The sequence below is a fragment of the Staurois parvus genome, unplaced genomic scaffold (assembly GCF_062004578.1).
Source record: "Staurois parvus isolate SC_StPar_1 unplaced genomic scaffold, SC_StPar_1.0 ptg000575l, whole genome shotgun sequence".
Taxonomy (NCBI): domain Eukaryota; kingdom Metazoa; phylum Chordata; class Amphibia; order Anura; family Ranidae; genus Staurois; species Staurois parvus.
In genome coordinates this window covers 3,241,431-3,259,238 of record NW_028318371.1, presented here as the reverse complement: position 1 = coordinate 3,259,238, position 17,808 = coordinate 3,241,431, and the positions used below count along the sequence as shown (strand labels likewise).

General features: G+C 49.0%; 1 protein-coding gene and 1 pseudogene across 1 annotated transcript; one reads left to right on the top strand and one right to left on the bottom strand.

Moving 5' to 3' along the window:
* Positions 1–3,499: 3,499 nt before the first annotated feature.
* Positions 3,500–11,868, bottom strand: LOC149450344 (beta-1-syntrophin-like). Its single transcript, XM_089692001.1, has 3 exons — positions 11,480–11,868; positions 4,572–4,779; positions 3,500–3,538 (listed from the first exon to the last, which is right to left on the bottom strand). Exons 1-3 carry the CDS (start codon positions 11,866–11,868, stop codon positions 3,500–3,502), a joined length of 636 nt encoding a protein of 211 aa, XP_089548127.1.
* Positions 11,869–14,463: 2,595 nt separating this feature from the next.
* Positions 14,464–17,503, top strand: LOC149450343 (F-box-like/WD repeat-containing protein TBL1XR1 pseudogene; annotated as a pseudogene).
* The last annotated feature ends 305 nt before the right edge of the window (positions 17,504–17,808 follow it).

The following is a 17,808-nucleotide window of genomic DNA, read 5'->3' as shown; positions in this document are numbered from 1 at the left end:
CATCCCGATCACAGCCACACCCCATACCAGCATCCCGATCACAGCCACACCCCATACCAGCATCCCGATCACAGCCACACCCCATATCAGCATCCCGATCACCGCCACACCCAATACCAGCACCCTGACCACCGCCACACCCCATACCAGCATCCTGATCACCGCCACACCCCATACCAGCATCCTGATCACAGCCACACCCCATACCAGCATCCTGATCACAGCCACACCACATACCAGCATCCTGATCACAGCCACACCCCATACCAGCATCCTGATCACAGCCACACCCCATACCAGCATCCTGATCACAGTCACACCCTATACCAGCATCCTGATCACAGCCACACCCCATACCAGCATCCTGATCACAGCCACACCCCATACCAGCATCCTGATCACAGCCACACCCCATACCAGCATCCTGTTCACAGCCACACCCCATACCAGCATCCTGATCACAGCCACACCCCATACCAGCATCCTGATCACAGCCACACCCTATACCAGCATCCTGATCACAGCCACACCCCATAACAGCATGCTGATCACCGCCATACCTCATGCTAATGTCCTGATCACCGCCACACCCCATAATAGCACCCTGATCACTGCCATATGCCATATATTTCAAATATATATCCCATAGTTTATAGACTCTATAGCAGTGGTTCTTAACCTTGTTGGAGGTACTGAACCCCACCAGTTTCATATGCGCATTCACCGAACCTTTCTTAATTGGAAAAATAAAATATGATTTTTAAAATTCAAAACATAGGTATATATTTAGGTATATATTTATACATAGGTGCACAAAATGAACAAAACCATTAAAACATGATTTTCACACAAAAACAAAAACATAATAATGAATAACTACTGCACGAATCATATGAGTCGGGTGTGGGTCTTCACCTCCGCTGAACCCGCGAGACTGACTCACCGAACCCCTGGGGTTCGATCGAACCCAGGTTAAGAACCACTGCTCTATAGTTTTCACACAGACTAAATAATATAAACTGTTTTGGGTATTTTTATCCCAAAAAATTTAGCAGAATACATTTTGGCCTAAATTTATGAAGAAACATGATCTATTTGCAAAATTATATAACAAACACTAAGCAAAAAATGTTTTTTTTTTCAAAATTGTCAGTATTATTTCGTTTATATAGTAAAAAATGAAAAACCCCGTGGTGATCAAATACTCTATACCAGCATCCTGATCACCGCCACACCCCATACCAGCATCCTGATCACCGCCACACCCCATACCAGCATCCTGATCACCGCCACACCCCATACCGGCATCCTGATCACAGCCACACCGCATACCGGCATCCTGATCACAGCCACACCCCATACCAGCATCCTGATCACCGCCACACCCCATACCAGCATCCTGATCACCGCCACACCCCATACCAGCATCCTGATCACAGCCACACCCAATACCAGCATCCTGATCACAGCCACACCCCATACCAGCATCCTGATCACAGCCACACCCCATACCAGCATCCTGATCACAGCCACACCCCATACCAGCATCCCGATCACAGCCACACCCCATACCAGCATCCCGATCACCGCCACACCCCATACCAGCATCCCGATCACCGCCACACCCCATACCAGCATCCCGATCACAGCCACACCCCATACCAGCATCCCGATCACCGCCACACCCCATACCAGCATCCCGATCACCGCCACACCCCATACCAGCATCCCGATCACAGCCACACCCCATACCAGCATCCCGATCACAGCCACACCCCATACCAGCATCCCGATCACAGCCACACCCCATACCAGCATCCAGATCACAGCCACACCCCATACCAGCATCCCGATCACAGCCACACCCCATACCAGCATCCTGATCACCGCCACACCCAATACCAGCATCCCGATCACAGCCACACCCAATACCAGCATCCTGATCACAGCCACACACCATACCAGCATCCCGATCACAGCCACACCCCATACCAGCATCCTGATCACAGCCACACCCCATATCAGCATCCCGATCACCGCCACACCCCATACCAGCATCCTGATCACAGCCACACCCCATACCAGGATCCCGATCACAGCCACACCCCATACCAGCATCCTGCTCACAGCCACACCCCATACCAGCATCCTGATCACAGCCACACCCCATACCAGCATCCTGATCACAGCCACACCCCATACCAGCATCCTGATCACAGCCACACCCCATACCAGCATCCTGATCACAGCCACACCCCATACCAGCATCCTGATCACAGCCACACCCCATACCAGCATCCCGATCACAGCCACACCCCATACCAGCATCCCGATCACAGCCACACCCCATACCAGCATCCCGATCACAGCCACACCCCATACCAGCATCCCGATCACAGCCACACCCCATACCAGCATCCCGATCACCGCCACACCCAATACCAGCATCCCGATCACAGCCACACCCCATACCAGCATCCCGATCACAGCCACACCCCATACCAGCATCCCGATCACAGCCACACCCCATACCAGCATCCCGATCACAGCCACACCCCATACCAGCATCCCGATCACAGCCACACCCCATACCAGCATCCCGATCACAGCCACACCCCATATCAGCATCCCGATCACCGCCACACCCAATACCAGCACCCTGACCACCGCCACACCCCATACCAGCATCCCGATCACCGCCACACCCCATACCAGCATCCCGATCACAGCCACACCCCATACCAGCATCCTGATCACAGCCACACCACATACCAGCATCCTGATCACAGCCACACCCCATACCAGCATCCTGATCACAGCCACACCCCATACCAGCATCCTGATCACAGTCACACCCTATACCAGCATCCTGATCACAGCCACACCCCATACCAGCATCCTGATCACAGCCACACCCCATACCAGCATCCTGATCACAGCCACACCCCATACCAGCATCCTGATCACAGCCACACCCCATACCAGCATCCTGATCACAGCCACACCCCATACCAGCATCCTGATCACAGCCACACCCCATACCAGCATCCTGATCACAGCCATATGACATTATGCCATATATTTCAAATATATATCCCATAGTTTATAGACTCTATAGCTTTCACACAGACTAAATAATATAAACTGTTTTGGGTTATTTTTATCCCAAAAATGTAGCAGAATACATTTTGGCCTAAATGTATGAAGAAACATGATCTTTTTGCAAAATTATGTAACAAAAACTAAGCAAAAAATGTTTTTTTCTTCAAAATTGTCAGTATTTTTTCGTTTATATAGCAAATAATAAAAAACCCCGTGGTGATCAAATACCACCAAAAGAAAGTTCTATCTGTCACAAGAAAAAGATAAAAATGTAATATGGGTATAGTGTTGCATGACTGAGTAATTGTCACTCAAAGTGTGATAGTGCTGAAAAGTGAAAATTGTCCTAGACTGGAAGGGGGTGCAAGTGTCTGGACCTGAAGTGGACCAGGTATTGTTAAAGACGCCAGTGGCCACCAGCTCCATAAATCTGCATCTGAACCATATTTGGAAATTGGAAATTTGCCATTGGAAATTGGCAGTGAAAATGACCAGGAAATTCACACCAGCCATGTGTGAACCTAGCCATAGGAAAATTTTGCTACCGCAAAGCCCCTGTGAGGGGGAGGCATTAGGAGACCGCCGAATCAGCCGCTTCTTGAGTTTTGGGAATCTCTGCCCTTTCACAATTTCAAATGTGCATTGAGCTTGAGAAAGGGGCGGGAATGCCTGAAACGGTCATTCCTATGGCTTCTAATATACATACATCCATACGATATAGGGAATAACTTTTTAGAGAAAGAGCATAAAGAGGGTGTGATCCTAGCCTTGTATAGATGGAGAAAGGGGGAGGTGTTCTGTAGTTATAAAAATCCACAATGTGCCGCGCTTCACTTCAAAAATGTGTATCCAATCATTAATATTTCTAATCCATATCCAAATATATAAATGAATATAAATATATGTAATTGTGCATCCAGTTACTATTAGTTATATATCAAAATAAATGAAAAAGTGAATAAACCAATGATGATTGTCAACAACAGTGTCCATATGATTGTTATAAGCAGTCAAAAGAAAAATCCAAATATGAGTTCCTTCAAACGTGCAAACTTTGCTTTATCGTATAATATCCCGTGCTTCTTAAAAGGTATTTGGTGCGAACGCAGTAAATGCCGCAAGGGCAGGCTTTAACACCCACACATGTGCGTTGTTGGGCAGCCAATGTTTCTGTGCTGAGAACAAGCTCACTGCAAGCTCCCAGCACAGACACTGGGCTGTCAAAGACAGCTCTCGGCCCTCACTAATAATCCATAGCCAGTGGAATGACTCCTGATCATGTGACCTCTATGACAGACAAACGCAGTAGTCACATGATCGAAAATCTTCCCGCCCCCCAGGCACTCAGAACTTTGTACAAGGACACCGGAGTAGGCGGAAAAGGGTTAAAGGGACTTCAGATGAGACATTTTTGTGGTCATTTAGCTCGTGAGATAAACAATATAAAGCCAAAGACACAACAAACTGACCTTTTCTGCTAGCCAGCCCATGTGCCCAATTTCATGACTTCCAGAGATTCTGTTTTTTCCCAGCTGAGTTTGGACTTCGGCCATCACCTTGGGAAGAAGTTCCGTCACCGCCCCGTGAATTGCGTTGAACCAGGTCTGGGCCACCGCAGGATCTTTTGCTCGCAGCACCGCAGTATGCTTGGCATCAGGTGAATGCAGTTCTAGATGTCTGCAATACAGAACACATGCGTTTACAGCGGGAAATCCCAGGATCTTCTTAGAATCCCCTGTTCATAGCTCTGGATTTTTAGGATATTTTGCCACACACAGTTGAATAAAAACTGTACATCTTTGGACTAATCTCCAGACAGATATAACAGACACAAATGAATGCAACTCTGTATTCATTAACCCCTTCTTCCCAGCCTTTTAAGAGATCGCAACACCGGAGCATCCTTACCTGCTTGCTCAGCTTCCGCACCATGTGATCACTGTGATTGGATGATTAGATAATTGGAAGCCCATCCTACCAGCTTCCAATTGTCAGTGACGGTACTGTCAGAGTGCTGGGGGCATGCTGCCAACACAAAACAGGTATGTGTATACGTGGAGGCACAGAATACGGCCAATCTCTGTGCTGCCACATATATACATACATCCGACAGGAAGGGGTCAATACATCTGGAAATGTGTGTTTTTTAATGCCACTAGTGGAAGTGCCTGAAATTGATTTGGTATCAGCCTCTTACTATGCAGCAGCACTGGAAGAAGAAGGGGCAGAACCGAGAGCCAATCAGGTGTGCTGCATGCACATGTACAAACATAGAACATACTGATAGGAGAAGAGAGCAAAGAGATGACCTAATCAGTCTGCTGCTGTTGTTTCACCATCCAATCAGACGGTTGGGGATGAACAGAGGACATCACTGTATTTCCTAACTGTAAGTAGTCTTGTCTGCTTGGCTGTGCTGTCTGGCAGAGCTGTGTAAATCCTAGCAATGGATGAACAGATATAAAAATCTTGTGACAGGCAAAACATTTCTCATATCTGTATTTAGAGTCCAGCTTTCTAGGACTGTGAGTGTACTCCATGCACCTAGAGATGACAGGATCCACCCTAACTGCTTTAAGGAACAACATGTACTGTATATAATAACAAAATAAATCACATATAATAACCATTACAGTCTGCCTAAGGTGGCAACAAACAGGCCCCAGAAATAAAAACTGGGCCCCCCATCTGTGGGAATACAAACCAACCAATGAGATGTAGATATGAGTGCGTTTTGTATGATTGTCGCTCTTGTTTCTTCCTATTATGTAAGTACCGGTCGGGTTTTAATAAAGAACATTTTTTATGGCAGAACATTATTGCAGATCCCTTTGGCTTTTCTTTGGAGAGACACTGAATAGTGAATTTGTGAGGAAGGTTTGTTTTCTGCCCGGTATATTGTGGCTCCTGGAGGTTGGACGTTCATATGGATATAGCCAGTGTTGCTGAAAGGAATATACCTCTATATATAATATATCTCTACAAATCTGAGGAACGGTTCATTCCAGACAAAGTGTAGAAAAACAGCGTACTTTGATTAAAAAGTTCATTAGAGAGGAGAAAATATATAAATAAGTTACAATCTGCCAAAGAGCACATTGACTGGCAAAAGAGAAATGGGGCAACATTTTGTGGACTGATGAAAGTAAGATTGTTCTTTTTGGATCGGCTGCAGACAGTTTGTCAGACGACCCCCAAACACTGAATTCAAGCCACAGTACACTGTGAAGACTGTGAAGCATGGTGGTGCAAGCATCATGATATGGGGATGTTTCTCATACTACGGTGTTGGGACTATTTATCACATACCAGGGATCATGGATCAGATTGAACTCATCCAAATACTTGAAGAGGTCATGTTTTTTTTTGAACAGCCAAATATTCCTTTTTCTTCACTTTTTGTAAAGTAATAACAAATTTGAAACATTTTTCTTTCTGCTTTGATTTGGAATAGACTGTGCAGTACACTCGTGGAACATCTACAAACTGCGGGACCTACAAATCTCCACAGGTGACACTTTAAAAGCCTCTACAGGTTACTAGTTTAGAGTGATGCAGGAGGTCTGGTGCTGGAATTATTGTTCTTGTTCTGACGTTCGTGGCGATACCTCACATGTATGGTGTGATCACCATTTACATATGTGTGCTGGATTTACGTATGTGTATGTATTTGCATATGAGCACGGGGGGAAGGGGGGGGGGGACAACATCCCTTGTGACAGCATGGGCTATGACAGGTCCTCTTTATGGGGACATCTGGCTCTATCAGACCCCAGATCTCTCCTCTGGCCTCCAATGCAGCTGATCAGACACATATGGGTCAGCACAGTAGCTGGTCGCCAACTGCCCAGTAAACACAGAACCAGAACCAAAAGTGACAAAATCCTTGTTGCTTCCATTTTGTGATCCCACAGAGAGGGAGGAACTACATCAGCTCCTTTCTCTGTGTGTATTGAAGTCGGTGCTGCCGGTTGGAGCGGTCCCAGGATCCCCAATGGAATGAGAGAGCCCAGGAAAGGAATTGGTGGTGGGGGAGGGGGGCGGGCATCCCTCCTCCTGTAGAAGAGATCGCAGTCATAACTGAAGGCATTGTTTTATATATATATTTGGAAATGGTGGTCCAGGCATCCTGCAGCCACATCATAGCCAGCGTGGTGGGAAGAACCATTGTTTGAGATGAGGAAGAAGGCAGTCAACCCATCCAACCTGGTTGGCTGGAGAGCAGTAAAGCTGGCTATACACTAGTAGATTGTCAAACGTTCATCTGCAAATCCTTTGTACATATGCTGACCGTTTTACCATGACAGGTCCCCCCCCCCCCCCCATGGTGTGCAGTATTCAAAATAGTACCAAATTAAAAAAGAAAAAAAAGCGCCACTTACAAAAACCACCAAAGTGTCAGCAGCATATCCCACCCAAAATAAATTTTGGCAACAAAAATCCTAATTAAAAGGTATGCGCTAATAACAAACTTATACAAAGGTGTATATCATCATCCAAAAACATTTCGTGTTTTAAATAAATAATTATAGTGTCCAAAAAATATATATATATCTTCAGAGACTTGAACCAATTGTGAAGAATCCGCCACCAAAGGAGATGAAATGAAGTCACCAGAGCTAATGGCTGGTCAGATAATAAAGCAGCAGCAGCGCTGGTGCTCTGGGAGCAATGACCCCGATGATGACCCCGATGATGACCCCGATGATGACCCCGATGATGACCCCGATGATGACCCCGATGTCCACATAGATATGGTGATGTCTCAGACACTTCCGGATAATAATAATCAGACAACTCTGCAGCCCAACTCTTATGATGAACTTCTCCGCTCTCTCATACCTCCATGACAGCATGCAGTACACTCAGGGACAGAACAGAGGACATAATGTGCAATACGGATTTATCATTCATCTCTGTAATAATAAAGGTAGAAGGAAACTCACAGACAAGGAGTCCAGCAGACAGCAGCTTCAATCACAAACAGGTGAGATACAATTACCGCTCCCCGCGGATCTCTCCATACAGCACAGAACAGCAAGGCTCTATAACGCCCACATCGAGTAGGCCACGCCCAACCGCTTTCATCACACCGACGTCATCAAGGCGCGGTTCTCTCCCATTACAATGGCAGGTCCAGAGTCCCCCAATGGAATATTGTACTCAAAGTAGACTTTCCCAGGACAGGACCCCTCCCAGTAAGACTCCCCTATTACCATGGTAGGTCCTTCCATCCTCCAATGACATACAGAACAAGACATGTCATGGCACCCCCCCCCCCCAATGGAACCAGAACAAGACTTTCCCAGGGCAGGACCTCCCAGTATGACTCTCCCCATGGTATACAGTATTCACAGTAGACTGAGGGGCCACTCCCCCTCATAAAACTTTTCCATTGCTATGGCAACCCTCCCCCCTCCAATGGCAGCAGAATAGGACACTGCTATGGCAGAGCCCCCAATACCATGGCACCCCCCATATCATACATGGTACTTACCCCCATGCCCCCCACCTCCATGTCCCCTACACATACATGACACCCCCATCCAATGTCATAGGTGGTACTTACCCCCCCATCTCCCCTACACATACATGCCCCCCATCCCATGTCACAGGTGGTATTTACCCCCCATGTCCCCTACACATACATGCCCCCCCATCCCATATTACAGGTGGTACTTACCCCCCATGTCCCCTACACATACATGCCCCCCATCCCATGTCACAGGTGGTACTTTCCCCCCATGTCCTCTACACATACATGCCCCCCATCCCATGTCACAGGTGGTACTTACCCCCCCATGTCCTCTAAACATACATGTCCCCCTATCCCATGTCACAGGTGGTACTTACCCTCCATGTCCCCTACACATACATGCCCCTCCCCCATCCCATGCCACAGGTGGTACTTACCCCCCATGTCCCCTACACATACATGCCCCCCCATCCCATGCCACAGGTGGAACTTACCCCCCAAGTCCCCTACACATACATGCCCCCCATCCCATGTCACAGGTGGTACTTACCGCCCCCCATGTCCCCTACACATACATGCCCCCCATCCCATGTCACAGGTGGTACTTACCCCCCCCCCATGTCCCCTACACATACATGCCCCCCCATCCCATGTCACAGGTGGTACTTACCCCCACATGTACACTACACATACATGCCCCCCCATCCCATGCCACAGGTGGTACGTACCCCCCCATGTCCCCTACACATACATGCCCCCCATCCCATGTCACAGGTGGTACTTACCCCTCCCATGTCCCCTACACATACATGCCCCCCATCCCATGTCACAGGTGGTACTTACCCCCCATGTCCCCTACACATACATGCCACCCCCCATCCCATGCCACAGGTGGTACCTACTCCCCCATGTCCCCTAAACATACATGGCCCCCATCCCATGTCACAGGTGGTACTTACCCCCCATGTCCCCTACACATACATGCCACCCCCCATCCCATGCCACAGGTGGTACTTACTCCCCCATGTCCCCTAAACATACATGGCCCCCATCCCATGTCACAGGTGGTACTTACCCTCCATGTCCCCTACACATACATGCCCCCCATTCCATGTCACAGGTGGTACTTACCCTCCCATGTCCCCTACACATACATGCCCCCCATCCCATGTCACAGGTGGTACTTACCCTCCATGTCCCCTACACATACATGCCCCCCATTCCATGTCACAGGTGGTACTTACCCTCCATGTCCCCTACACATACATGCCCCCCATTCCATGTCACAGGTGGTACTTACCCTCCCATGTCCCCTACACATACATGCCCCCCATCCCATGTCACAGGTGGTACTTACCCTCCATGTCCCCTACACATACATGCCCCCCATTCCATGTCACAGGTGGTGCTTATTCTCCCATGTCCCCTACACATACATGACACCTCACCACATGCCACAGGTGGTACTTACCCCCCCCCCATGTCCCCTACACATACATGCATACATGCCCCTCATCCCATGTCACAGGTGGTACTTTCCCCCCATGTCCCCTACACATACATGTCCCCCATCCCATAGGTGGTACTTACCCCCACATGTCATCTACACATACATGCCCCCCATCCCATAGGTGGTACTTACCCCCACATGTCTTCTACACATACATGCCCCCCATCCCATAGGTGGTACTTACCCTCCCATGTCCCCTACACATACATGACTCCTCACCCCATGCCACAGGTGGTACTTAACCCCACATGTCCCCTAAACATACATGCCCCCCCATCACATGCACAGGTGGTACTTACCCCATGTCCCCTACACATACATGCCCCCCCATCACATGCACAGGTGGTACTTACCCCATGTCCCCTACACATACATGCCCCCCCCATCCCATGCCACAGGTGGTACTTACCCCCCCATGTCCTCTACACATACATGCCCCCCCATCCCATGCCACAGGTGGTACATACCCTCCCATGTCCCCTACACATACATGCCACCCCCTATCCCATGCCACAGGTGGTACTTACTCCCCCATGTCCCCTACACATACATGCCCCCCCATCCCATGTCACAGGGGGTACTTACCCCCCCATGTCCCCTACACATACATGCCCCCCCATCCCACAGGTGGTACTTACCCCCACATGTCCCCTACACATACATGACACCTCACCCCATGCCACAGGTGGTACTTACCCCCGCATGTCCCCTACACATACATGCCCCCCCATTTCATGTTACAGGTGGTACTTACCCCCACATGTCACCTACACATACATGCCCCCCTCATCACATGCACAGGTGGTTCTTACCCCCCATGTCCCCCACACATACATGCCCCCCCCATCCCATGCCACAGGTGGTACTTACCCCCGCATGTCCCCTACACATACATGACACCCCATCCCATGTCACAGGTGGTACTTACCCCACCATGTCCCCTACACATACATGGCACCCCTATCCCATGTCACAGGTGGTACTTACCCCCCATGTCCCCTACACATACATGCCCCCCTATCCCATCCCACAGGTGTTACTTACCCCCCCATGTCCCCTACACATACATGACACCCCCCATCCTATCCCATAGGTGGTACTTACTCCCCCCCCCATGTCCCTACACATACATGCCCCCCCATCCCATTTCACAGGTGGTACTTACCCCCCATGTCCCTACACATACATGCCCCCCCATCCCATGTCACAGGTGGTACTTACCCCCCATGTCCCCTACACATACATGCCCCCCATCCCATGTCACAGGTGGTACTTACCCCCGCATGTCCCCTACACATACATGCCCCCCTTCCCATGCCACAGGTGGTACTTACCCCCCCATGTCCCCTACACATACATGCCCCCCCTCCCATGTCACAGGTGGTACTTACCCTCCAGGGTGACCTCCCTGCCCGCCCTCGTCACGTGTGTCATCCCGGAGGTCGGTCAGTGACTGAGAGGATGGCGCCCCCGACAGAGGGAGTGGGTGAGGTCGGCGGCCAGCCCGCGGAAGATGTTGGAGATGAGGACGGGCATCTTGTTCTCCCGGCCCCCCTTCATGGATCCCCAGCCCGCCCGGCTCCACCACCCGCACCGTCCGCTTCTGGTTGGCGATGGCCTCGGGCTGGGGGGGCTCGGAGGGGCCCCGGAACGATCCATTGGTCACCCCGTTGTCCCCGGACCGGTCCGCGCTCAGCACCGGGGAGACCTCCGACAACTTCCCCGCAACTGTGTACCAACCGTCCCAGAGCAGCACCTCCACCCCGCCTTCTACCGCCATCCCTCCATACTGAGCACACCGGGGAGGAGGGACCGACACCCCACCGGCACCCCGCCCGCCGGACACACAGGGGTTAATGAGGACAGCCGGGGATGGAGAGCAGGCGGAGCGGGGCTGAGCGGGGGAGACATCTAGTGTGGGAACATGGGTACTGCAGGCGTGCGCTGGAACTACAACTCCCCACCCACAGCACACACCTGTCCTCGTATGGAGGGGGGAGGTGATTGTAGTCCCGACCTGCACCAATCCATACACAACACAGGCAACACTAAACATTTTTTTTTTACACTAAAACGTTTTTATTTGTATTTCTTTTAACACTAAAACTTTCTTTTTTACTTTGTTTTTTAACACTAAACCTTTTTTAAATATTTTTTTAACACTAAAACTTTTAGTAATTTTTTTTAACACAGAAGTTTAAAAAAAAATAACATTAAAACATTTTCTATTTTTTCACACAAAAACATTTTGTTTTTATTTAGTTTTTAACAATAAAATTGTTTATTTTTAACCCCAACACTTAAAAAAAAAATAATTTTAACACTACACATTTTTTTATTTTTTAACACTTTTTTTTATTAACACAAAAATATTTTTTATTTTTTTTGTTCAAACAATTTTCTTGTCATTATAACATGGGGATGGAGACATTAGCAGGAGGCATTAGACATTATATTGGCAACAAGATTCAGGGGTAAGTATGCAGAGTATCAATGTCTGTATATAGAGGGGGAGGGGAAGAGCCAAGAAAACAATGCAGCATATCTGATGGTGTCCAGTGAATACAAATATTAGTAAGAGGTAGTAACATATCAGAAAGAATTTGATCGGTGGGGGTAATGACTCTCCAGAGCTACGTGGGGGGTTAGGGATAGACAGAGGAGGAGCGAGGAAGAGGGGGGCGGGGACAGAGAAGGGGGCGGGGACAGAGAAGGGGGGCGGGGACAGAGAAGGGGGCGGGGATGAAATATTTTTTATTTTTATCTTTTACCAATAATAAATGTTTTTATTTTTTAGCACATAAACTATTTTTTGTTTTATTTATTTTTTAACACTAAAACTGTTTTGTGTAAAACTAAAACATTTTTATCAGTAAAACCTTTTTTATTTTTTAAAACTTAACTTTTTTTTAATTCTTTAACTTCTTGCCGACCGCAGATAGCCAGATGACGGCTACAGTGCGGTCGGCCAGTTCTGGGTGGGCGTCATATGACTTCCTCCCAGAACACGCTCGGCGCGCACCCAGCTATCTCCGTGATTGCTGTGTCCTACAGACACAGCTGATCACGTGATGCGGTAAAAGGCCAATCACAGCGGCCTTTTACCACGTGATCAGCTGTGTCCAATGACACGCTGATCACCGGGAAATTCAATTGCCGGTTCTCGGCTGCACTTTCCTCACGCTGTCAGATCGTGAGGAAAGTACTGCCGAGAACCGGCAGTTGTCAGAGCGGGGATCGGCACTGATCATCAGGGCACTGATGATCAGTGCCCTGATGATCGGTGCCCAGCAGTGCCACAAACAAGTTCTGCCCACCTGTGCCCAGCAGTGCACCTGCCTGTGCATAGCAGTGCACCCAGCTGTGCCCATAAGTGCCACCTACCTGTGCCCAGCAGTGCCACCCACCTGTGTCCACCAGTGCCACCCACCAGTGCAGCCCAGCAGTGCTGCCAGTGAGTGCCACCAGTCAGTGCCCAGTGGTTGTGCCAGTCAGTGCCTAGCAGTGATGCCAGTCAGTGCCACCTATCACTGCCATCTATCAGTACCCATCATCAGTGTCACCTATCAGTGCCCCCTATCCATGACACCTTCATAGTGCTGCCTATCCGTGTCACCTCATTAGTACTGCCTATCAGTGCCCTTTAGTGCTGCCTATCAGTGCCGCCTATTAGTGCCCATCAGTGCTACCTCATCAATGCACATCAGTGAAGGAGAAAAATTACCTGTTTGAAAAATTTTATAATAGAAACAAAGAAACATTTTTTTTTTTTTTAATTTTTGCAATTTTTTTGTTTATAGCGCAAAAAGTAAAGCACCCAGCGGCGATAAATACCACCAAAAGAAAGCTCTTTTTGTGAGAAAAAAATGATAAAAATTTCATATGGGTACAATCTTGCATGACCGCGCAATTGTCAATCAAAGTGCGGCAGCGCTGAAAGCTAAAAATTGTCCTGGTAAAGAAGGGGGTAGAAGTGCTCTGTAGGCGAGGGGTTAAACACTAAACACTTTTTATTGTTGTGGAACTCTGAGGGGGGGGTCGCACTTTCCTGTCTCCCCCCCTCGTCTCTTATCTTCCTCCACATAAGCGGCTTACCGGCTGCCGCTGCCCCGGGAGTAATGGACGTGTAACCAAGGAAGGCGAATCCGGGTGCACACGCGGTTCCTCCATCACGGCTCCAAGATTCCCTTGTTGTTTGCTCCAGTACTATACCGGCTTTTAGAGTGTGACTTTCGGACGAGAAGATGTGCTTGGCTTGAAGAAAGAAAACTAATGCAGCCATCACATGGAAGGACTGCCATAACATCTGAAGTCAAAGGTTGCAAAGGTGTCTTTTCTCAGTTTGCTGGGAAGTCCTGGTTTAGGTGGCATAAAGATGAGTATAAGCCGTGATGAGGATACTTTGTGGTGTAGCGATACTTGCAGGAGTCGGGATTCTCCCATTCAGCATTCACTTTTGGTATAGAGAGCCATATCAGCCGGTCTGATATCAATGGTGCCCTGGTGCCACCTGCTGCTTTAATTTCCATCATTCACAAAGGATTGCAGTATGTGGAGGCAGAAGTGAGCATTGATGAGGATGGGACACTTTGTGACGGGAGGACGATGGAATCTCCCTGATTGATGCAGTTATACCTGATGTGGTACAGACAAGACAGCAGGCATACAGAGACAAGCTTGTGCAGCAACAGGCAGCCGCTGCAACGGCAAACAACCAGCAGCCATCTGCGAAGAATGGGGAAAATGCAGCAAACGGGGAGGAGAATGGAGGACAGGGACTGGCAAATAACCACACTGATAGGATGGAAGATGATGGAGATGTAGAAATCCCATCTAGCAAAGCAGTAGTATTACGTGGTCAGGAATCAGAAGTGTTGGTTTGTGCCTGGAACCCAGTTAGTGATCTATTGGCATCAGGGTCAGGTGATTGGACGGCACAGATATGGAATCTCAGTGAAAACAGCACTAGTGCTTCAACACAGCTGGTCCTTAGACACTGTATACGAGGGGGGGGGACAAGATGGTCCTAGTAACAAGGATCCTTAGATTGGAATAGTGAAGGAACACTTCTAGCAACTGGATCCTATGATGGCTTTGCCAGAATCTGGACAGAAGAGGGAACCCTTGCAAGCACCTTGGGGCAACACAAAGGACCTATATTTGCCTTGAAATGGGACAAGAAAGGAAATATTATTTAAAGTGCAGGCGTAGACAAGACGACCATAATCTGGGACACACACGGGGGCAAAACAACAGTTTCCTTTTCACACGGCACCAGCGTTAGATGTGGACTGGCAAAGTAACAACACGTTTGCATCATGCAGTACAGATATGTGCATTCATGTCTGCAAATTGGGACAAGACAGGCCAATAAAAACATTCCAGGGACACACAAATGAAGGGAACGCAATAAAGTGGGATCCCACTGGTGACCTTCTTGCATCCTGTTCTGATGACATTATTATTATTATTATACAGTATTTATATAGCGCCAACAGTTTGCTCAGCGCTGTACATTACAATGGGAGACAATACATGGGACAGTACAGTAACAATACAATAAAATACACGAGGGGTTCAAGGGCCCTTGTCAGGAATCCCAGAGATCACCACGGCGCACGAATCTGCACAGTTGTAGGATCCCAACAAGACATACAGGCAGGTGGGCACTAGGACCCAGGTGCGCCTGTCACCAATGACGGCCGGACAGGCACTAGGACCCAGGCGCGCCTGTTGGCGCTGGGCGGGCTATTTAAACCAGCTCATGCAATGCTCACATTGCCGTATGGTCTTCATTCCCTGTTCCCTGCTCGTCTGTTCCTGTGTGAGATACCTTGTTGCCGACCCTGCTTGACTCTGACCTCTGCTGACCATCTCCTGCTCTGATCCCTGGCTCGTCTGACTATTCTTTTGCTTACTCCTGATTACCTGACCTCCTGTTGCTGAAACCTGGCTTGTGACCTGACTACTCTCTGTCCGCTGCTCTGTACCATTCTGCCTCTGCTGTTACCGACCCGGCTTGCCTGACTATGCTACACATACTCTGTCATCCATCCATCCTGCACGGATCCGCTCACCACTGCCCAGGTCTGCCAGCCTCTTCACATCAGGCTCTCTTCCGATACATACCTCCGGTGGTTTACTCTACCACAGTCGGGTGTACTCAGGAGTCCCGACCTGGTCTCAGTCTGTTCCAAGTCCATCCCCACCATCAGGGTCCCTGGTGAATAAGCAGACTGGGGCTTAGACCCCGCACCCTGGGGAATCCCATTCTGTGGGTTGCTAGAGATACCGCCGGGTGGATCGTGACAGAACCATACGGCCATGACTGAGCCTGGAAGAGGACCATCCCCGCTGGACGATATATGCCAACATCTGGCGGCGCTCATCCAAGCGGTTAAAATGCTACAGGAGGGTTACACACATCTGGAAGGTCGTATTCAGACGCTAGCCTCGCCGGCATCCACATCTCAGAAACCGGTTACTCCATCTTCGACCAGGAACCCCTCGGAACCTCTTGTCGGAGCAATGGTCTCAATGCCTCCACCGAAACCCCGTGTACCGATGCCAGAATGATTCAATGGGGATCGAGGAAAATTCAGGGCATTCCTCAATGCATGCCAACTATACTTTGAGCTGCAGCCGCGGACATTTTCTGCAGAATCTGTGAAGGTGGGGTTCATTATATCCCTACTGCAAGATGAACCCCAGGGCTGGGCCCACCGACTACTCGAGATCCGCCATCCACATCTGGATTCGGTAACAACGTTTTTTAAAGCAATGGCGGTGTTATATGACGACCTGCAGCGGGCAGCATCGGCTGAAACAGCCCTGCATACACTCAGACAAGGTCGCCGAGCAGCGGAAGAGTACGCCTCGGAGTTCAGACGTTGGATGGGGGACACCCATTGGAATGATGCAGCCCTGCATGGGCTTATCTGAGTCACTTAAAGACAAACTAGCCAGAGTGGGCATACCCGATACCTTAGAAGACCTCATAACTCTGGCCGTCCAGATTGACTGCAGATTGCGGGAACGCTAGGTCCAGCCAGGGTCAGAGACCAACATGGGTACTACCTAGCATTCCGTTCCAGTCTACCTCTCCTGTTGGGAATCGGAACCCGGAAGCCACCGAGATGCCCGAACCCGTGCAATTGGGATTGACGCGACCGTCATTAACGGTTGAAGAACGCCAGAGACGTCGGGCAAACAATCTCTGTACTGCGGGGGAGCAGGTCATGTGGTACGCTCCTGCCCTGCCAAACTGAGTAAGTGTGCCTCTGTTTTTTCTGCTGTATCTCCCACCTGTCTTAATAAGTCAAATTACTTAGCCGTGCCTATCTCCTTCCAGCTTCCTGGAAGGACCGTGTCAGCGACAGCAATCATTGACTCAGGAGCTTGTAGCTGCTTTATAGACCTAGACTTTGCATTTTATATTTGTTGGCACATTTCATGTGTGCCCGCCATTAGAAGTGGGTGGATGCAGGGAGGTTTATAATGGTGGGCATACCACCACACACTTTTCCTTGCAGAGATATTTCAATTATAAAGTTGTTTTATTGAGTTTATGTTTTATTGTTAACCATTGTTGATTTCTTTGCAGGAATGTCAAACTGCAGCACTGACCTGTCTATTCTGACAGCAACAGGGTCTTGCTTTCAGAATAGACATAAGTAGGTGTGTGCAGTGCTGACGGATGAAAATTTTCATCCGCAGTTAA